This window comes from Erpetoichthys calabaricus, chromosome 2, assembly GCF_900747795.2.
Source record: "Erpetoichthys calabaricus chromosome 2, fErpCal1.3, whole genome shotgun sequence".
NCBI classification, from domain to species: Eukaryota; Metazoa; Chordata; class Cladistia; order Polypteriformes; family Polypteridae; genus Erpetoichthys; species Erpetoichthys calabaricus.
This window is the reverse complement of record NC_041395.2, coordinates 126,838,102-126,857,605: the sequence shown is the minus strand read 5'-3', so window position 1 is coordinate 126,857,605 and position 19,504 is coordinate 126,838,102. Positions and strand designations below refer to the sequence as shown.

General features: G+C 39.3%; 1 protein-coding gene across 1 annotated transcript in view; it reads left to right on the top strand.

Moving 5' to 3' along the window:
- Positions 1–7,203: 7,203 nt before the first annotated feature.
- LOC114646327 (WD repeat-containing protein 49-like) overlaps positions 7,204–19,504 on the top strand; it is a 70,056-nt gene continuing 57,755 nt past the window's right edge. The window contains exons 1-2 of the mRNA XM_028794480.2: positions 7,204–7,457; positions 15,704–15,832. Coding sequence (XP_028650313.2) covers positions 15,722–15,832 — 111 coding nt within the window. The 5' untranslated portion in view covers positions 7,204–7,457; positions 15,704–15,721. The remainder of the gene's footprint in view (positions 7,458–15,703; positions 15,833–19,504) is intronic.

Here is a 19,504-nt window from a genome sequence, read left to right as displayed (position 1 = left end):
CTGCCAAACAGTTGGTTGGCGCACTAATAAGTTTGGCGTAGGGTGCAAAATAACCTAGCACTGGCACTGTCAGTGATCCCAATTCTTTATTGGATTTGAGATAGTTTTGTGGTATCTCCGAACCCAGACTGGCCCTAAGAACCAAGTCCACCCCATGGGACAAAATTGGAAGGTATATGTTACAAGTTCAACTATGACTGAGGTACTGTATCATTATAGTAATGTAGTGATGTCAGTGTAATGAGGTATTACATTTGCAACCCCAAATTGCAATAAATGCCAGTGGAGGTAAAATGGCCCCTCCTGACCATGACACAGATTGTGAGCAAAATATGTGATTAAAGACAAAGTAACATACTGTATAAAGGACAGGAATCAAAACTGAATGTCTTGGTTAAAATAAAAATAATTCTTTACATGTATATAGAACTTTTCTCACTGCTCTTAGTGCTCTCCACACAGGAACCCACAATCTTCTTACTGAAAAGCAGCAGCACTGCCACCTGTGTGCAATGCAAGTGTGCTAACCATCGCATCACCATCAGAACCGCCATGCAGAAAGAAGGCTGAAAGGTATGTGCCAACAATTTAATGATTATTTAAATTAATTTCAAGTGTAAAGTTTGATGTACATCACCGTGCAAAAAGAACAAACAAATCACAATTGTACATTATAGATATTGTAGGGTCAGACGTGATTCTTAAAATAAGACTTCACATCTGTGACAACTCACTAAAAAGTGTGTAGTGAATAGCGGTGAAATCCTCCACTGCAAAGACCATACCAACAGAACCTCCTCCCAAAACATCTGCCCCCAATTCCTCCAGTTCATGCACTTTAAATTTCTGGGATTTGGGAAGAGAGCTAAAGAAACTGAACAAAAGAAGTGACACTGAGAGAAAAATAAAAAGCTAGTATTTCTGTTAATTAAGGAGCTCAGTATCATAAGGTAACAGAAGTTCAATGATCAATCTGAACATTGTAATGATCGCTGCAATAGTGGAGACAGACACACACACACCACAACAACTGGACTCTTCACATTTGAGAAGTTTCTTTGCCTGCTATGATATCTTTGTCATTATGACTTGCATTACCATATGGCATAACAACAGCAAATAATGAGTTTACATGAACATTGTGGTCTAGGTATGTATGCTATGTGTTAAAGCACTCCGGCTGTATTCTGGCGTGGCACATTTGCATTTTCAATTACACAGTAATGTTAACTTACTTTAGTTATTCGTTTTTATGTGCTGTCAAAAGGATGTTGTGCAGTCGCTTCATTGTTCTACTGAGATTGTTAGGCAGATTTTTTGATTCAGGTATTTTGAGTGCTGAAATTTGCATTTACTGGGGCACTTCGTTATCAGCTCTCTTAATGGCAGTCCTTTTGACGGGATGTGACACACACTGTTAGTTGTGTTTTAAAGTCAGTTCTGAAGGTCATGGGTAACCAATGTAACGATGCTAAAACCTGTGCTCAGATTTTCTTTTTTTGGTTAAAATTCTCACTGCAGCATTCTCAACCAGTTGATATCTTTCTTAGGTAGTCCTGTTAGGAGTTCATTACAGTAATCTAGTCGATTAAAAATTAAAGTGTGAATTATTTTCTCAGCATCCTGCTTTCTTATAAGTGGTATAACGTTTGCAATGTTCCTCAAGTGAAAAATGTAGTCCTAGTAATCTGGTTAATGTGTGATTCAAAGTTAGGTCCGAGTCCATGATTACAGTTAAATTCTTTACCTCCACTTTGACGTTTAAACTTAAGGAATCAAGTTTATTAGTAATACCCTCATTATTTCCATTTTGCCATCCACCAAGATTTCTGTTTTTTCTTTAATTAGCTTATCAAAGTTATTACTCATCCATTAGGGAATACAAGTAAAACATTGCGTAAGAAAGTCGAGAGCATCATGGTTGTCAGACGCTAAAGATAAGTAAAGCTGTGTGTTCTCTGCATAGCTGTGGTAGCTCACCATGTGTTTTGAGATAATCTGGCCTAATGGGAGCATGTAGATTGAAAAGAGCAGTGGTCCCAGAATAGATCCTTGTGGTACACCATATACTTTTTAGGTTAGATTTAGATTTTAGGAGGACCAGGCCCCTCATGGACCCCGTGATCATCAGAGGTGACTGTGTGCAGAGGGTGCAGACCTATAAATACCTGGGAGTGCAGCTGGATGATAAATTGGACTGGACTGCCAATACTGATGCTCTGTGCAAGAGAGGACAGAGCCGACTATACTTCCTTAGAAGGCTGGCGTCTTTCAACATCTGCAATAAGATGCTGCAGATGTTCTATCAGACGGTTGTGGCGAGCGCCCTCTTCTACCCAGTGGTGTGTTGGGGAGGCAGCATAAAGAAGAGGGACGCCTCACACCTGGACAAACTGATGAGGAAGGTAGACTCTATTGTAGGCACGGAGCTGGACAGTTTGCCATCCGTGGCAGAATGACGGGCGCTGAGCAAGCTCCTGTCAATCATAGAGAATCCACTGCATCTACAAAACAGTATCATCTCCAGACAAAGAAGCAGCTTCAGCGACAGACTGCTGTCAATGTCCTGCTCCACTGACAGATTGAGGAGATTGTTCTTCCCCCACACTATGCGACTCTTCAATTCCACTCGGGGGGTTGGGGGGTAAACGTTAACATTATACAAAGTTATTGTCTGTTATACCCGCATTTTTATCACTCTTTAATATTGTTTTTTATCAATATGCTGCTGCTGGAGTATGTCAATTTCCCCTTGGGATTAATAAAGTATCCATCCACCCAATATCATGTATCTTTGAAGTACAAGCACCACAACTAACAAAGCATTTTCTACCTGTTAAGTAAGACAAAACAATTTAAGACACTGCCGGAGAGGCCACCCATTGTCTAAGGGCGATTTATAAGAATACTGTTGTCTATGGTGTCAAATGATACTCTCAAGTCTAAGAAATAAAAAACAGATACGCGACTTCTGTCCGCATTAACCTGCAAGTCATTTACTACTTTAACCACTACAGTTCCTGTACTGTGATTTGTTCTAAAACCTGACTGAAACTTCTAAAGAATAGAATGATAATTCAACTAATCATTTATCTGTGCAAAACTGCTTTTTGTAAAACTTTATGCAAGAAGGTTAGAATTGGTCTAAAGTTGTCAAAAATAGAGGAGTCAAGATTATTTTACTTGAGCAGGGGTTTAACAACTTCAGTCTTTAGATGGTTTGGGAAAACCCCTGTATCTAATGATGAGTTAACTATGTTAGTACACTATTTAAATATTATGCATATACATCTGGCTCAGTGAGACTATACAGATATAACTAGTGGTCCACTTGCAGGCTGTCCCTCCAAACCCCACTGTTCTGGTGTGAAAAAAAATCTTCAAATTTTCAATTGCAAGCTGTTTTTATTAAATTTTAATATTTTTGCTTAAACAAACCAGAATGGACTGCATTTACAGGACTTTAATTAAAGGCATTGTAAGCATCCTTTTGTATTGTACTAGTAATTTATGCATTTGTTCCAGTCTGCTTCCTTTTTCAGTTAATTTTTTAACTGAGAATGGGAAATAAGCACATACCACAGAACCTGTTTTAATTAATTTATAACCTGTGAATGAATGGACGCTGTAGGATTAGGAGTTACCTAATTAGTTTACAGTTTATGGAAAGGAAGGAGTGTGGAGGTACTGAACAGATCAAACACTTTGATCAGAGTCATTTGTCATCAGCACAGGAAGGACAATTAAATGTGAGCAATGTCACATGTCCCAAAACCCCATGTGTGTATTTTAACTTAAATATGGCTTGACAGATGGACCAAAAGTGGAGAAAAGAAGAGGAAGAAAAACAGTGACAGAAGGGTGACATCAGAGGTCAAGAGACGTGAGATCATCTGATTTGGATGTCAGAAAACAAAACTATGAGCAACGGTGAACCAAAACCTAATCAGGACATCCACTCCTTGACATTTCTGATTTTACAAAAGTTTTTTCTAAGACTGTTTATATCCAGACTTTTCTATTTTATTTTCTGTTATATTCTGTTCTATTTTGTATCGTTACACATTAATAAATATCATGTTGCTTTTATATTTTGTATACTTTGTCTTTTATTTAGAGTGATTGAATAATAAGTGGTGCCAAGTTAGAATCTGATGGCTACTGATATTCACCGGGTTTATCAAGGTTATTGATAATCGGTAATTAGAACAACTACAGTAAACGCAAGACACATTTTGGTTAGTAAGTAGAATATAGCCAAAAGAGTCACACTTTTCCTGTGTGTTGTGATAACACCTGTATGTTTGTTAGTACTGGTGACAGTGTTTCCCTTTATCAGGAATCTTATGCAGAATATTGTGGAGTGACTGCAAATTGGCACCACTCAAGACTTTGTCTGGATAGAATCACTATGTTTGTTTGTGTGTTCACTTTCAAGGCCAAGGGTATATGAACCCAATAAACATTCCTAGTAAGTCTCACAAATTTCACAATAATACACCCAATAAAATTAAAATTCAATTTAATAGGGAGTTGCTTGCAGCTAGAGTACTTGTTGTAGTTACTTAATCCCAGATCAGCACCTACATCTGTCGATATTCAGTTTATTTATTTCACTTTAATTTTTGTATACCACTGTTCACGGAGTGCAGGCATACAGCACTGTAACAAGTTCACAGATATGTGCAAATAAGTGTAACTGCTAAGGCGGAAGTCTTTTCTTCTTTTTAGTTATTCCGTTGTACATTTGAGATGGGTTTGTGATTTGTCAAAATATAATATTTGTTTATTTGTTGGCGGCACGGTGGCACAGTAGTAGGAGACCTGGGTTCACTTCCCGGGTCCTCCCTGCATGGAGTTTGAATGTTCTCCCCGTGTCTGCGTGGGTTTCCTCCAGGTGCTCCGGTTTCCTCCCACAGTCCAAAGACATGCAGGTTAGGTGCATTGGCGATCCTAAATTGTCCCTAGTGTGTGTGTGTGTGTGTGTGTGTGTGTGTGTGCCCTGTGGTGGGCTGGCACCCTGCCCGGGGTTTGTTTCCTGCCTTGCGCCCTGTGTTGGTTAGGATTGGCTCCAACAGGCCCCCGTGACCCTGTAGTTAGGATGTAGCAGGTTGGATAATAGATGGATGGATATTTATTTGTTGTGCTTCTTTAGAAAAGATACATTTCCCCGGGAGACAAAGTGCTATCTACCTACATATTGTGAAAGAAGCCCAGACACAGACAGACACTGAGACAGCCAGATGTCCAAATCACACACATTTTTATTCACAGTTCTTCCTTCTCACAGCACTGTGTACCAAACAGTACTTCAACTCACACGTCTCCTGCCACCTCTACTCCTCCACTCACATGCTCCATCCCCTTCCAGTGAGGCAGCCCCTTTTATGTTGCACCCGGATGTGCTTCAAGTGCACCCCGATGAACCTCCTTCAGCACTTCCTGGTGTGGTGGAAGTGCTGCATGGTCACCCGGAAGCACTCCAGGTGCACTCAGTTCCTCTTCCGGCAGCAATTCCTGGTCTGACGGAAGTGCTGCCATCCAGGGCTCTGTGATCATCCAACAAGGTTGAGCTTCCAAGCTCTCCATCCGTGACCCAGATGTAATCCAGGGGGGCTGCCCTCTTGCGCCCCGGGGAAGATATTGCCCATCTCCTGGTCCTTTCCTTCTCCAGGCGTCCTAGTGGGGGGGCAAGGTCCCTGGTAGTCTATCTATCCAAATACAAACTTTACTAAACATGTAATGAGTATACACAAAGACTCAGATTTGTTTGAAATAGGGAGGAAATAAAGTAGTTTAAAACTGATTACCATAAATCTAGCAGTATACTGTATTTCCATTAATTTTAAGTTATGGCCAGTTGACAATGGAGGAGAGAACAAACAAAAACTCCTGTCAGCAGCATTGTTATAGAAAATAACTCTCTGGGATATGTGTGGTTTCACTGGGTCTGCTGTTTCTTTTGGTGTTCTCTCCTTTCTTTTTCTTCATCTTCTACAAGGTGCTCTGAATTCAGGTTGAATGGCAACTCTTAAGAGGCCATCCTGAAAGAGTGTTCCCTGTGACAGACTAGTGCCCAGTCCTGCCTTGGTTTTTTCCTTGATTCCATTGACTCCTAAAGTATAATGTGCAAATCAAGTCCAGATTATGGCTGAATGGTTTTAACTCCATGGTTCTCAGTGTATCCCACCAGCTTTGTATCCCATCAACATTTGCATTTCTTTTAAATGAGCTTCCACTTTAATTAAGCAGGCTGTTATTTCTCAGTTTTGATGTTCTGGAGCCAATCTAGAAATGTCAGAAAGATGTTGGCTAAATTTTATTGGAGTAAACATGTATCAGTGTTAAATGAGATTACTTGGTGTTAGTAGTTCTCAAGATTTTCATCAGCACATTATTTTTCATTCTGCTTTTCCAGGAGTTCAGCTTATTTAATGCATTATTTGCTAATATGTAGATCTGATGCTGTAGGAGTTGCAGCCTTTCCGCATTCAGGGTCATTTGCCCCGCTGTCTCCTCTGCTCATTGTTAATTGTCATTATTATGATACAATTAAGGGTGAAACGACATAGAAAAAAATATGAATTAATAGGAAAACCGCAACAGAGAGTGAAGCAGTTAAAGTGATGGCAAAAAGACAAGTACTTGTAAAAAATCTTGTAAATGTCACACTCCTGTACTTTTATGAATTAAGAATAAGAGAAGAGAAGAAAGACTGGATAAGTAAATGAGATCAATCTGAGGTAAAATGACTTACTGATTAGAAACTGCTTGGAACAAAAACCTGCAGCCACAGAGTATTTCCTGAGAGAGTACTAGATAACCACTGGTTTAACCTATGGCTTTATTATTGTATCTTCTTCATGCTTGTGTTGTCCAATTGCTACTGTGCTATTTTTGAGTTAAAGCAGAAATGAGGTGTCCAGTTTTGTAAGCGTGTTTAAAGGATTAAATATTTTGACAATCCCTTCTATTCAGAGCACTCTTTTTAGGAGTACTGTTAGTATTAGTCAGTCAGTCATTTTCCAACCTGCTATATCCTAACATAGGGTCACGGGAACTCTTAGTATTATTACTCATTAAATACAAACGCATAATTCCAGTATGATTTTTAAAATGGCTTTATTTAATGTATGATATGCACTTACTATAGTTTCTTCTTTTTAGGCCTCTTCGATTACACACTAATGTGGCACTGCCCCGTGTTTGCAGCACACCAGTGTGTGACGTTCAGCCAAGTTTAAGACCTCTCCAGTGTCCCATCCCTGAAAGCAGTGACAGTGAGACAAACAAACAACTTGACTGCTGGTTGCTAGGATACGTCTCCAAGGCAGAGCCGGTTCACAGAAAAAGAAAGAAAGAGTTTCTTCATGTCGCTGTGAAAGGAGGAACAGAGAACAACATTCTCCTACATACTGGCGTGAGGGCTTGATGAAGCGTTTCGGAGACCTGTTCAGGTGTGTGCTCTGTAACTGGAGGAGAGGTGGGCCACATTTAGTAAAGGTAATAATAATTTTAAAAAAAACTGTCCTGGGCAGCTACTTTGTATGCTTACTTTTTTGCCTTTCTGGAGGTTTTAATTTGTTTGAATGTGTTCTCATTTACATGCAAATTGCCAGGACTTTACAAAGGGAGATTGTAAAACTATGCTTTGTTGAGTTTTGAAATGTAAAATTAGAACTGTATGCTTGCCGTCAGAGGTGAGGTGTGTCTATGTGGAAGGAAAGTAAGGAGAAAAGTAACTGCAATGCTGAACAGTAAAGCACAACATTTCAGTCTTCACACATCTTTGGTTCTTAACAGCTAGAATCTTGGGTTACTATATCTGAGTGCTCCTAATTTGCTCATATATAAAATGTTTTTGTGTTATGCTAGAGGGCTTCTTTATTATTTAAAATATTTAAACTTAGGAAGTGATATTTGGACAAATGCACCCTAAAATGCAGCGCCATCATAATTATCTTCCGTTTTAGAGTGTGTAGATGTTCAAGCTGCTCATAGGTTCAACATCTGCATGTTCTCTTTGTGTCTATGTGGGTTGTTGGGGTGCACTGGTTTGCTTCCCAATCCAGTGATGTCCTGGTTATGCTCATTGAAAGCCCTGAATTGTTCCGGTGCGTATTAAGTGTACTGTGCAAGGGAATGGCTGCCCACCCATGGTTGGTTCTTGACATAACTCAGGACGGGTTTCAGTTACCTGCAACTCCTGACAAAATGAGTGAGTGAACGAATAGCTTTAAATCAAGCATCACTAAGATTGCAGCATTTCCACTAATAAATATGGTTATTGAGCTGGAGTACTGCAGTAAAATCTTTGTGCATATGTACAACTTCACTTTTTTTTTTGTTTTTTGGTATACAGTACATGATGGTCATTTACAGTAAACCCTTCCTTTAGTAAGCAGAGAACATCAATAAGATACTGTGTTCAGAGAAAGTGAGGGAGGTCAAAGTGGAGGTGGATGGATAAAGTTAAAGAAGATCTGAAGGAAAAAGGTCTCGACTGGCGAGGAGATGCAGGATTGATCTTTTTGATCAATCACACCGACCCCACATAGAATTGAGAAGACTGTGTGCTGTCACAGGATGACACCATTTCTTTCAATAGATAGAAGTATTCAGTCAGTCATTATCCAACCTGCTGTATCATAACACAGGGTCACGGAGATCTGCTGGAGCCAATCCAAACCAGCACAGGGCACAAGTCAGGAACAAATCCCAGGCAGGGTGCCAGCCCACCGCAGCGCACACACACTAAGGACAATTTAGGATCGCCAATGCACCTAACCTGCATGTCTTTGGACCTTGGGAGGTAACATGCAAACTTCACACAGAGAGGAGCCGGGAAGCGAACCCAGGTCTCCTTACTGCGAGGCAGTAGTACTACCACCGTGCCACCCTGAAGTATTCATGTTTTAGGAAATAGATAAACATGTCTTAATCAAAAGCTATCCAAAGAGAAGCTTCAAGCTGTAGGCATTCAAGAGTCAGGTGAAAAGAATGGCTCTCCATATACAAAGTATTGAAGCAGGTTCACTTTGACGCTAGCATTTCCCTCCCTGGGCATAACCGCCATAAGCTAATTTGTGAATGACTTGTTTGAGCAAAAGCTTCCTGTTTGACGCACTACAACATATGGTCAGCCATCTCCTGCCTAGAGATGCAAACTGATGTAAGACTCATTACCTGGAGACTTATCCAATCATGCAGTTTCTGAGACAAAGAGCAAAGGCTCTGTCATGTTAATAACTTAAACTTTTTCATTTATAGAAAATTGTTTCCAGGTTTTGATATTTAAATCTGGTGCTTGTGTTATTTGCTTAGAAAAGTTAAGACATTCAGGTGAGATTATTTTTTTATATAGTGCTCTTCAATGAGTGCAGACTTGGAATGCTGTAACAAGTTCTCAAGTAAATGCAATTACATACTTTACAAATTCATAATTACATAATGAGTACACATAAATACACTGATTTCTTTAAAATGGCAGGTAAACAATATAGTTGAAACTACTTAACCTCACAGGAACCAAACAATATCTGTCCTTTAATTAATCATAAACATGAAAGAGGCTTGTAGATTTTAGAGTAAGGGTCACTTGTGTGGAAAGACAAATGATTTTTCCTCTTCTCCAGTTTCAAATGTTTTTATAATTATGATATTAAGAGCTCTGTTTATGGTGTCCTTAAAAATATATATCTACTCTAATGTATATATATAAAATCCTAAGCTAAAAGTACAACAATTTTGTGCAAAGATTTTATGTGACTTTTTTGTCACGCTTTAAATCAGGCTTATTTGAAAACCTACATATACTGTATATGTTTGGTATCATTCTTTTCAGAATTTATCGAACTTTAATGTGATGTTGTTAGATTTTGAGATGCTTATTTTGTTTTTAAATTATAAACTAACAAATATCAAGAACTCACATCCCGCAAGACAAGACTTAACCAATAGTGCCAAGAGATTTAACCATGTCCGTGGCCGGAAATAAAAGACAAAGAGTAGGACAGCTGCTGTACAGGCTTTTAAATGTTCGAAGTGCTGCGTGAGATGCAGATCATACAGTACGACAGGAGCAGCAAGCCAGCAGCTGATCGAGCAAAGAGGAGGTAAAAGAAAAGTTATTTGTTTCCCATTGTATCAACGTTTAAGAGGGGGTTTAGAAGGAGCGACTGCGTCTCCTTGGGGTATGTTCAGCCCCCCTCTTCACAAAGCAAGCGGCAGACTAGCCGTTACTAGGGGTTGGGTACTGAAGGTGCCAGGAGGGCTTGCCCCCTTAGTATATATTTATAGGTGCTGGTCATAAAATTAGAATATCATGACAAAGTTGATTTATTTCAGTAATTCTATTCAAAAAGTGAAACTTGTATATTAGATTCATTCATTACACACAGACTGATGTATTTCAAATGTTTATTTCTTTTAATGTTGATGATTATAACTGACAACTAATGAAAGTCCCAAATTCAGTATCTCGGAAAATTAGAATATCAATTAAGACCAATGCAAAAAAAGGATTTTTAGAAATGTTGGGCAACTGAAAGGTATGAACATGAAAAGTATGAGCATGTACAGCACTCAATATTTAGTTGGGGCTCCTTTGGCCTGGCACCCCAAACCAACACTGACTGTGGAAACTTTACACTGGACCTCAAGCAACGTGGATTCTGTGCCTTTCCTCTCTTCCTCCAGACTCTGGGACCTTGATTTCCAAAGGAAATGCAAAATTTACGTTCATCAGAGAACATAACTTTGGACCACTCAGCAGCAGTCCAAAGGCGAGACATTTCTGATGCTGTCTCTTGTTCAAGAGTGGCTTGACACAAGGAATGCGACAGCTGAAACCCATTTCTTGCATACGTCTGTGCGTAGCGGTTCTTGAAGCACTGACTCCAGCTGTAGTTGACTCTTTGTGAATCTCCCCCACATTTTTGAATGGGTTTTGTTTCACAATCCTCTCCAGGGTGCGGTTATCCCTATTGCTTGTACACTTTTTTCTACCACATCTTGTCCTTCCCTTTGCCTCTCTATTAATGTGCTTGGACACAGAGCTCTGTGAACAGCCAGCCTCTTTAGCAATGACCTTTTGTGTCTTGCCCTCCTTGTGCAAGGTGTCAATGGTCGTCTTTTGGACAACTGTCAAGTCAGCAGTCTTCCCCATGATTGTGTAGCCTACAGAACTAGACTGAGAGACCATTTAAAGGCTTTTGCAGGTGTTTTGAGTTAATTAGCTGATTAGAGTGTGGCACCAGGTGTCTTCAATATTGAACCTTTTCACAATATTCTAATTTTCCGAGATACTGAATTTGGGACTTTCATTAGTTGTCAGTTATAATCATCAAAATTAAAAGAAATAAACATTTGATTAAACATCAGTCTGTGTGTAATGAATGAATCTAATATACAAGTTTCACTTTTTGAATGGAATTACAGAAATAAATCAACTTTGTCATGATATTCTAATTTTATGACCAGCACCTGTATGTGTATGTATATATATATATATATATATATATATATATATATATATATATATATATATATATATATATATAATATATAAAATATAATTTATACTTCCTTAGAAGACTGACGTCCTTCAACATCTGCAATAAGGTGCTGCAGATGTTCTATCAGATGGTTGTGGTGAATGCCTTCTTCTACGCAGTGCTGTGCTGGGGAGGCAGCATAAAGAAGAAGGACGCCTCATGCCTGGATAAACTGGTGAGGAAGGCAGGTTCTATTGTAGGCATGGAGCTGGACAGTTTGACATCTGTGGCAGAGCGACGGCCGCTCAGCAGGCTCCTATCAATTATGGAGAATCCACTGCATCCACTAAACAGTGTCATCTCCAGACAGAGGAGCAGCTTCAGCGACAGACTACTGTCACTGTCCTGCTCCACTGACAGACTGAGGAGATCGTTCCTCCCCCAAACTATGCGATTCTTCAGTTTGTATCTATGCTGCTGCTGGAGTATGTGAATTTCCCCTTGGGATTAATAAAGTATTCTATCTATCTATCTATCTATCTATCTATCTATCTATCTATCTATCTATCTATCTATCTATCTATCTATCTATCTATCTATCTATCTATCTATCTATCTATCTATCTATCTATCTATCTATCTATCTATCTATCTATCTATAAAATAATTAATTGGGGATAAAGGGTGGCACAACAGAAGGATCGACAAGTGAGAACCAACAGAAGAGAACAGTGTCTGCATACGTTTTTCTACCAAAAGGAAATAGTAAGTGGGTTTTATGTTGGTAAATTAGCACCTTAATAGTAATGTCTTTCTGTGTGAGCCTTTCCCTTTTAAGATCACTTTTCAACAGATTCTTTTTAAGTATATACAGTTTTTGCAGCTGTTATTAGTGAGGTGCACTGGTTGGCACTGCTGCTTCACTGCTTCAGGAGACTGCCTCTGCACCTCAACCATGTCTGCCTTTCATTCACTGAACTGTTGAGACTGTGAACAATATTGAATTGACTGATTGAAAGCCTTTATTGTTATTGTAAAATAATTTCAACGAAATTACGAGCGCCTCTCCAACTGGGTACAAAAAGCAAAATGACACTACTTTTTGTGAAACACAAACAATGGTACAACATATAATACAAGCAAGGAAAAAAAGTAATATTATATGTAAAAATACTGTTAAAAAGAAATGAGATAAAATAACAATGGAACCAGTAGTGATACAGTAAAATAATGCTACATGAGAGCAGCAGCAGCAGTATATACAGTATGAGTCTATTTCCCAGCACTGACTAAAAATAATTTTTTAAACCGCCTTAATTTGCTTATTTTCGTTCAATGTATTTATGGCCATTGGAAGGACACTGTTTCTGAATCTGTTGGTCCGGGTTTTCAAAGATCTATAATGCCGACCAGAGGGTAACAATTCAAACAGGTGGTGACCAGGGTGTGAAGAATCCTTAATGATATTTTGTGGCTCTGATGAGATAGCAGGAGCAGACAATGTCTTCCAGGGAGTGCAGACAGCAGCCTGTGATTTTTTTTTGTGCTGCGTTTATGACTCTCTGAAGAGCCTTTGTGTCTGTTTCTGTGCATCCAGCATACCACACTGTTAACGGTATGCCAGGATGCTTTTAACGGTTAACGTTAAAAAGCCACCAATAGTTTTTGCTCCAAGTTGTTTTTCCTGAGCACTCTCAGAAAGTGCACTCTCTGTTGCACTTTTTCAACCATTGCCGTGGTGTTCTCAGACCAGGAAGAGTTCCCTGAGATGTGGGTTCCCAGGACTTTGATGGTGTGCACTCTTTCCACATGGTCTCCATTGATGTAGAGGGGAACCGTTTCTGTGCTGTGGTTTCTGAAGTCCAGAATGAGTTCCTTGGTTTTTGTGGGTTCAGTGTTAAGTTCATTGAGCACCACTTTGTCAGTCTGTGGACCTCATCTCTGTAGGCTGACTCATCTCCTTCTGATATGAGCCCCATTACAGTGGTATCATCTGAAAAGGATCAGCAAATTATGCTTTGGTATTCAAAGATATCACTGAGCTAGTGGTAAAATAATGCACTGCCACCAACTGTATGTGATGTCTGTCACTCTCAGTTATGAAGATACTGCCACAATCAATGGGAGGGTGAAAGAAATGGCAGCTATGCCTGTGAAATGATGAACTGTAAAACATGCATTCAAACTGAATGGTGTGACTGACACCCTGTATGAATTTTATTATTGCTTTGTGTCCAATGATTGCTGGGGATAGGCTCCTCCTACTTCCCTGTGTCCTTGCCTTTGCCCTGCCCTGCCCTGTCCTGCCCATAACGGTCCATAATCGAGAACAGTGTTTCATCATGGCCAGTTAAAATGACAGGTGAAAGGATTAAGTGAAAAGAACTACTGTTAAGCAAGCTGTTAAAGAAGTGCCACAGGAAATAGTAAATGTGCCTAATGTCCCTGACACTACTCCAGCAAAACCACAGACAAGGCTGCACAGCACCCAACATACGAATAACTAAAGTAAGTTTGCATTGGTGTCTAACTGAAAATACCAAATATGCCTGCCATTGTTATGCCATTAATGAGACAATATAAATTAACCATAACCTTTCAGATATAGAGCTCTTGAATTGATAACAGCAATTGTACTTTTCTATTTTCTGTCAGTGTCAGGTCTTTGGTTCAGTTTCTTAATCTCTCACCATTTTTCCATAGCTATTTTACATATTTGTCTTACACACAAGGAGAAATGGGACACTGCTGCCTCAAATGTTTAAAGTGCATAGACTGTAGGAACTGGATGGTGGAATTTTAGGAGCCTTTCCAGTGGCGCCACTATTCGCTACCCTCTTTTTATTGAATTGTACCATGTTGTCATGTGAGGGAAGGAGCACTCAAAATAAACAAAACAAGTGCTCATTGGCACAGTAACGTAACTTAAAGGTCAAACAGAACAATCAGCCCTTCTTGGTTAAAAATATTTTGTGGAGTCTCTGAATAAATGGAGCTCCATCCTGAAGGTCGCTCTGGTCATCAACTCTCTCTCGTTCTTGTGTGCTTGGGTATTAAGGAGCTCCTGAAAGAAGGGACAGAGTCAGAGTCTTTCAGTGGGCATCCTTAATAGTCTATGGTGGGAGAAGAAGATGATAATATAATTAGAAAAAGTATCTCCTTGCTCCAGGATGGCATTACATACCTCAGATGAGTCTGGAAGGTGATCCTCCCACACACATGCCTGATAACCCAGACATGTGTTCTCATTCAATAATCACATCTGGCCTTGCAAGATTAGTAACGATCCAACCCTGGACTGGTGGGGCAGTGCTACACAGGGTATATCCATGCACACACCTCCACACTCACTCAGAGTAAACCCAGCCTGCAAGTAAAAACCACACAGATACAAGAAGATCATCCAAACTCAACCCAGCTGGGAGGCAGTGGCAATAACCATTGCACTTCATACCAGATGTTAACAGATTTTGACTGGGTATACAGCTCTGATTTCCCACCACCCACATGTGAAATTTGTGTCTTTCAATAGATTTGCTTTTTTTCAGTGTGTAGTTAATATGGTTTTGTATCAACAAAAAAACTGCTAATTAAAAAGTGTCTGCTCCAGCCCAGTTGTGGAGCATTCTGATAAGAGGCGTCCCCATCTCAGATATGTATGTGTATGTACAGTATATATCCATACAGTGATTTTCCTTATGAATGGTACAATAAGGTCAAAATTACCATTTTTGTGTACACATAAGAAGTTTTTGATTGAGAAAAAAAGATGAATATGAAATAAAATTTGAGAAAGTTATTTTTTGTATTTAACTATTTTTACCAACATAGACAATACATTTGTTTATAATAAAATATTATTGGAAAGGGAGCTTTAAAGTTAGCACAGTGGGTAACGTTGCTCCTCCATTGACTTAGCATCCTCAATTCATCTTGCCTGGTTGTTGCCTGCATGTACTCCCTATGTTTACCATGGTTTTTCCTTTTGATACTTCAGTTTTCTTTCCACATTCACGTCTGCATGTTTGGCGATTCCAAACTGATCCAGGGTGAGTGTTTGTGTGTGTGTGTGTGTTCTGTGGTGGCATGATCATCTCTCCTGGATTGTTAACTGCTTGAACTAGATTAAGTGTTATAAAAGCATTAGTTTATGTTCTGGAAAGTGCAATTTATGGGCTATTGATACATTTATTTCATATATTTTATAGCCAGCAAACCGATGAAATATGGGAAGCACAGACAAAACAGAGATGAAAGAATCTTTGAAGAGAGAAGAAGGGGACCTTCAGAACAGGATGAATATGAAGGATTTTGAGAAGATGAAAACTATCTTTTTGGTAAGAATTGATGCCACTTTAGGTCAGGCAAGAATTGATTTAACAAGACAACAATAAAATACGTGGGGTAAGGCCTCTGAAACCATTTAGACAATTTGTGGAAAAGGGAAACTAAGAGAAAAAAATCATCAGGTAAATGCAAAGTGAGTCTAAGAGCTGTCACACCCTGCTCTCCTCCATCCACTCTGCTTCTATGTGAAAAATGATTCAGATCAGTCAAGACCAACACTATTAGATTTAATAGCTGTGAGATGAATTTATTTAATGTCATTACCTTATAAAGACCAGATTGGAATACGTTAGGGTTGAACTGTCAAAGCCAACATCTAGATGAAGTCAAACAAACACCAGAAAGTTATGTTAACTTATGTTCATTAACTTTTTCTGGACCTTGTACATTTGTCTTGAACAACCTCTCTTGTTTTCAATATGCATTGTGTTCAAGGCATATTATTTTGGTTTTGCTTATGTTTTAAAAATCCCACCATGCATCTTGATTTTTAATGAGGATTGCCATTTTTAACAAGCAAAGATTCTCCACATGGACAGTATATGAAACTTTATAGCTAGCTAGCCAAACTAATATTGTTTTGTTTGTAAGTGCTTATGATACAGTGTGTAAATCCTGAGAACAAAATGCACTTTCAAACAAATGAATTTGCATACATTGTATGTTCTAGGAATGTTATACACTTTAACCGCTTTCTGCAAAAATACTCATATATATCTTTGATAGCCTTTGTTTTCTATCACCTTTACTGGAATATATTGGGGTATACTCTATATGGGATCAAAATGTGCTCTGAAAAATAAACTCCACTGTAATATACACCACACTACTTGCATGAAGACTTATCCTGTTTAAGTGGAAATATCTCAATCCATCTTCTATAGTTCAGTGGGTGAGTGATGTTCTATATTAGCTCAAATTGGAAAAATCTAAATTTTGTCTAGTGTTGATCTATTCACATTTTTTATAAACTTAGCAAGAACCATCCATCCAGCTATATCCTAACTACAGGGTCACGGGGGTCTGCCGGATCCAATCCCAGCCAACACAGGGCGCAAGGCAGGAAACAAACCCCAGGCAGGGCGCCAGCCCACCATAGGACACACACACCCACATTAGGGACAATTTAGAATCGTCAATGCACCTAACCTGCATGTCTTTGGACTGTGGGAGGAAACCCACGCAGACCTGGAGAGAACATGCAAACTACACGCAGGGAGGACACGGGAAGCGAATCCGGGTCTCCTTACTGCGAGGCAGCAGTGCTACCACTGCACCACTGTGCAGCCCCTTAGCAAGAACTCATCTATATAATTCTAAAGTAAGTATGCCAGGCCTATGCTTAAGCTTTTTATCTTATATTCTGTACTAGCAAAATACCCGCGCTTTGTAGCGGCGAAGTACTGCCTTAAAATTGTTATTAAGAAGAAAAGTAAACATTTTTAAACTGAGGGAAAATATACAAATAATTATTTGTTAAGGATCTCTTTGTATACCATGTTGTCAGTTCGGCCCTCCGGTTGTAATATGATCAAGCTGTGCGCTGAGCTTACTCTTGAGCATGCAACGTACAGTTGGCCATGTGAAAAGCAATCTTGCCTCAAATCAATGCCAACCTTTTGTAGGGTTTATCCCTGAGACTTATTAATTGTCATTGCGAAGCAGAGCCTTACTGGAAACTGGAGGTGTTTGAATTGAAATGGGAAATCAGAGGGTATAACGGGGATGCGAGGAATAAAAACTCTCTCCCCTGAGCCACTGCCAGTAAAAATAGTTGCCTCAATTAGGTTCTTTTGCAGACACGTGACCTGAAGTCTAGTGACATTACAAAGTTTCGGTGGCTGTACGCAAATCCACAATCGGCTTTTTTGAGCCAAACCTGTTGTTTTCTTATGAGCCACTTTTTATTATTGGGATCGTACCTAGAAACAGAAGCTCTATTAACTTGTGGATTTGCGTGCGAATATTTAGCGGCAGCGTCACAAAGTTGTTTCCGTCTAGCTGCATCAGAAAATGTAACACAACGTCTGACACGCCTCCTTTTTACTGTTTTCTCACAGCTTGGATTGCTGCTGTCATAATCGGTTTGAGTTTCATGGTTTGTTTCAATTACGTTAGTATTTGCAGGACTTGTTGTGTTGAAGTGACATTCGGCATCTGTCAAGCATTGTAAGCATACAACCGGTTTCATCGATAACTTCGCATCCAGCTTTTGAGAGTTGAAACATTCATAAACATCAAAGTGTCCACTACTCAAATCCTCACATGTGAATCTAAGATGTTTAAGAGGCATTGGTGGTTCCCCAAACGTGTAAAATAGGCAGGCAGCCAACTACGTGGGAGGCATGGGGATGGGGGACGCAATATAGTCAGGCAGCCAACTACGTGGGAGGCCGGGGGACACAGGACGCAACCCCGCCTCACACGGCAACCGAGCTGCAGGCTATGGACATCTATATATACGTAAGTAGGATTCAGTTATGACAGTTACGCGTAGAATTTCGAAATGAAACCTGCTTAACTGTTGTAAGTAAGCTGTAAGGAATGAGCCTGCCAAATATCAGCCTTCTATCTACACGGGAAGTTGGAGAATTAGTGATGAGTGAGTCAGTGAGTGAGGGCTTTGCCTTTTAATAGTATAGATAAACAACCATTTTAGATCTTGCACTGCAACTGTATGGCTCTGTTTGTTGGGTGAGGGTTGATTTCGGATTGTCATGAAGTATCATGGAACATACTATTGTGCTTGCTATGCTGGTATCACTTGATTGGGTCAAATTTTGTTATTATGTTTTACTTCTTAAATAACAAAACACAAACAATAGGCTCAGAAGAGGTGTGCAGATTGGTAAAGCTTTGCAGAACACATGGAGTTTCTTCTGGGTCAGCTACTTCCTGACTATAGAAAGGAAATGGACACATGACTGTCCACACATGCACAAATCCCATTCCGCAGTGTCTCCTCTAGTTTGACTCCTGTAAAAATCACATATTGGATACTGTATAAAAATAAAAACATTTGTTATTACCAAAGATATTGCCTGTGTTGCACCTCAGACATAATTAGAAAAGTTCACTTGATTTATGGCCTCAGTGTAACTCTTTACAAAGTTTCCATTGATACACCCACTTCATTTTTATTACATGTTGAATTCAGTTTTTAATAATACGCATTCTTCCTCCACAATTCTAATTTTGCAACTGAAATGCTCTTAAAATCTTAACAACTTAATGTGTTAGGTTTATTGAATGTCAGCATTACACTTCCAATTTTTTTTAAATGCTGACACCTATGCTTTTGCCACAAATCTCATGTATCCTCTTTAACCATCCTCCTTCATACTCAAATATACTCAGGTTTGACAAAAAAGGGTCTTTTGTTATTGGTCATCAAGAAGCAGATCACTAAAGAGCAATGCTGTATGTTAGGTAACACATCTACCCTGAAAGTCATACGTTGAAATTTGCTTATTTCCTATAGTAAAAATATAAACAGCTTGTAATAGGACTGAATTTTGAACTGCCGAATAATTTCTGAGAAAAATCGTGTCAACACTAACTTTACAACAGACATTGGAAGCAGTGTGATAACTTTAAAGGTAGGTAAGATGTGTTTGGAGAGGGTTGCTTAAGCTTAATTAAAACCAAATGTATTCATGCTT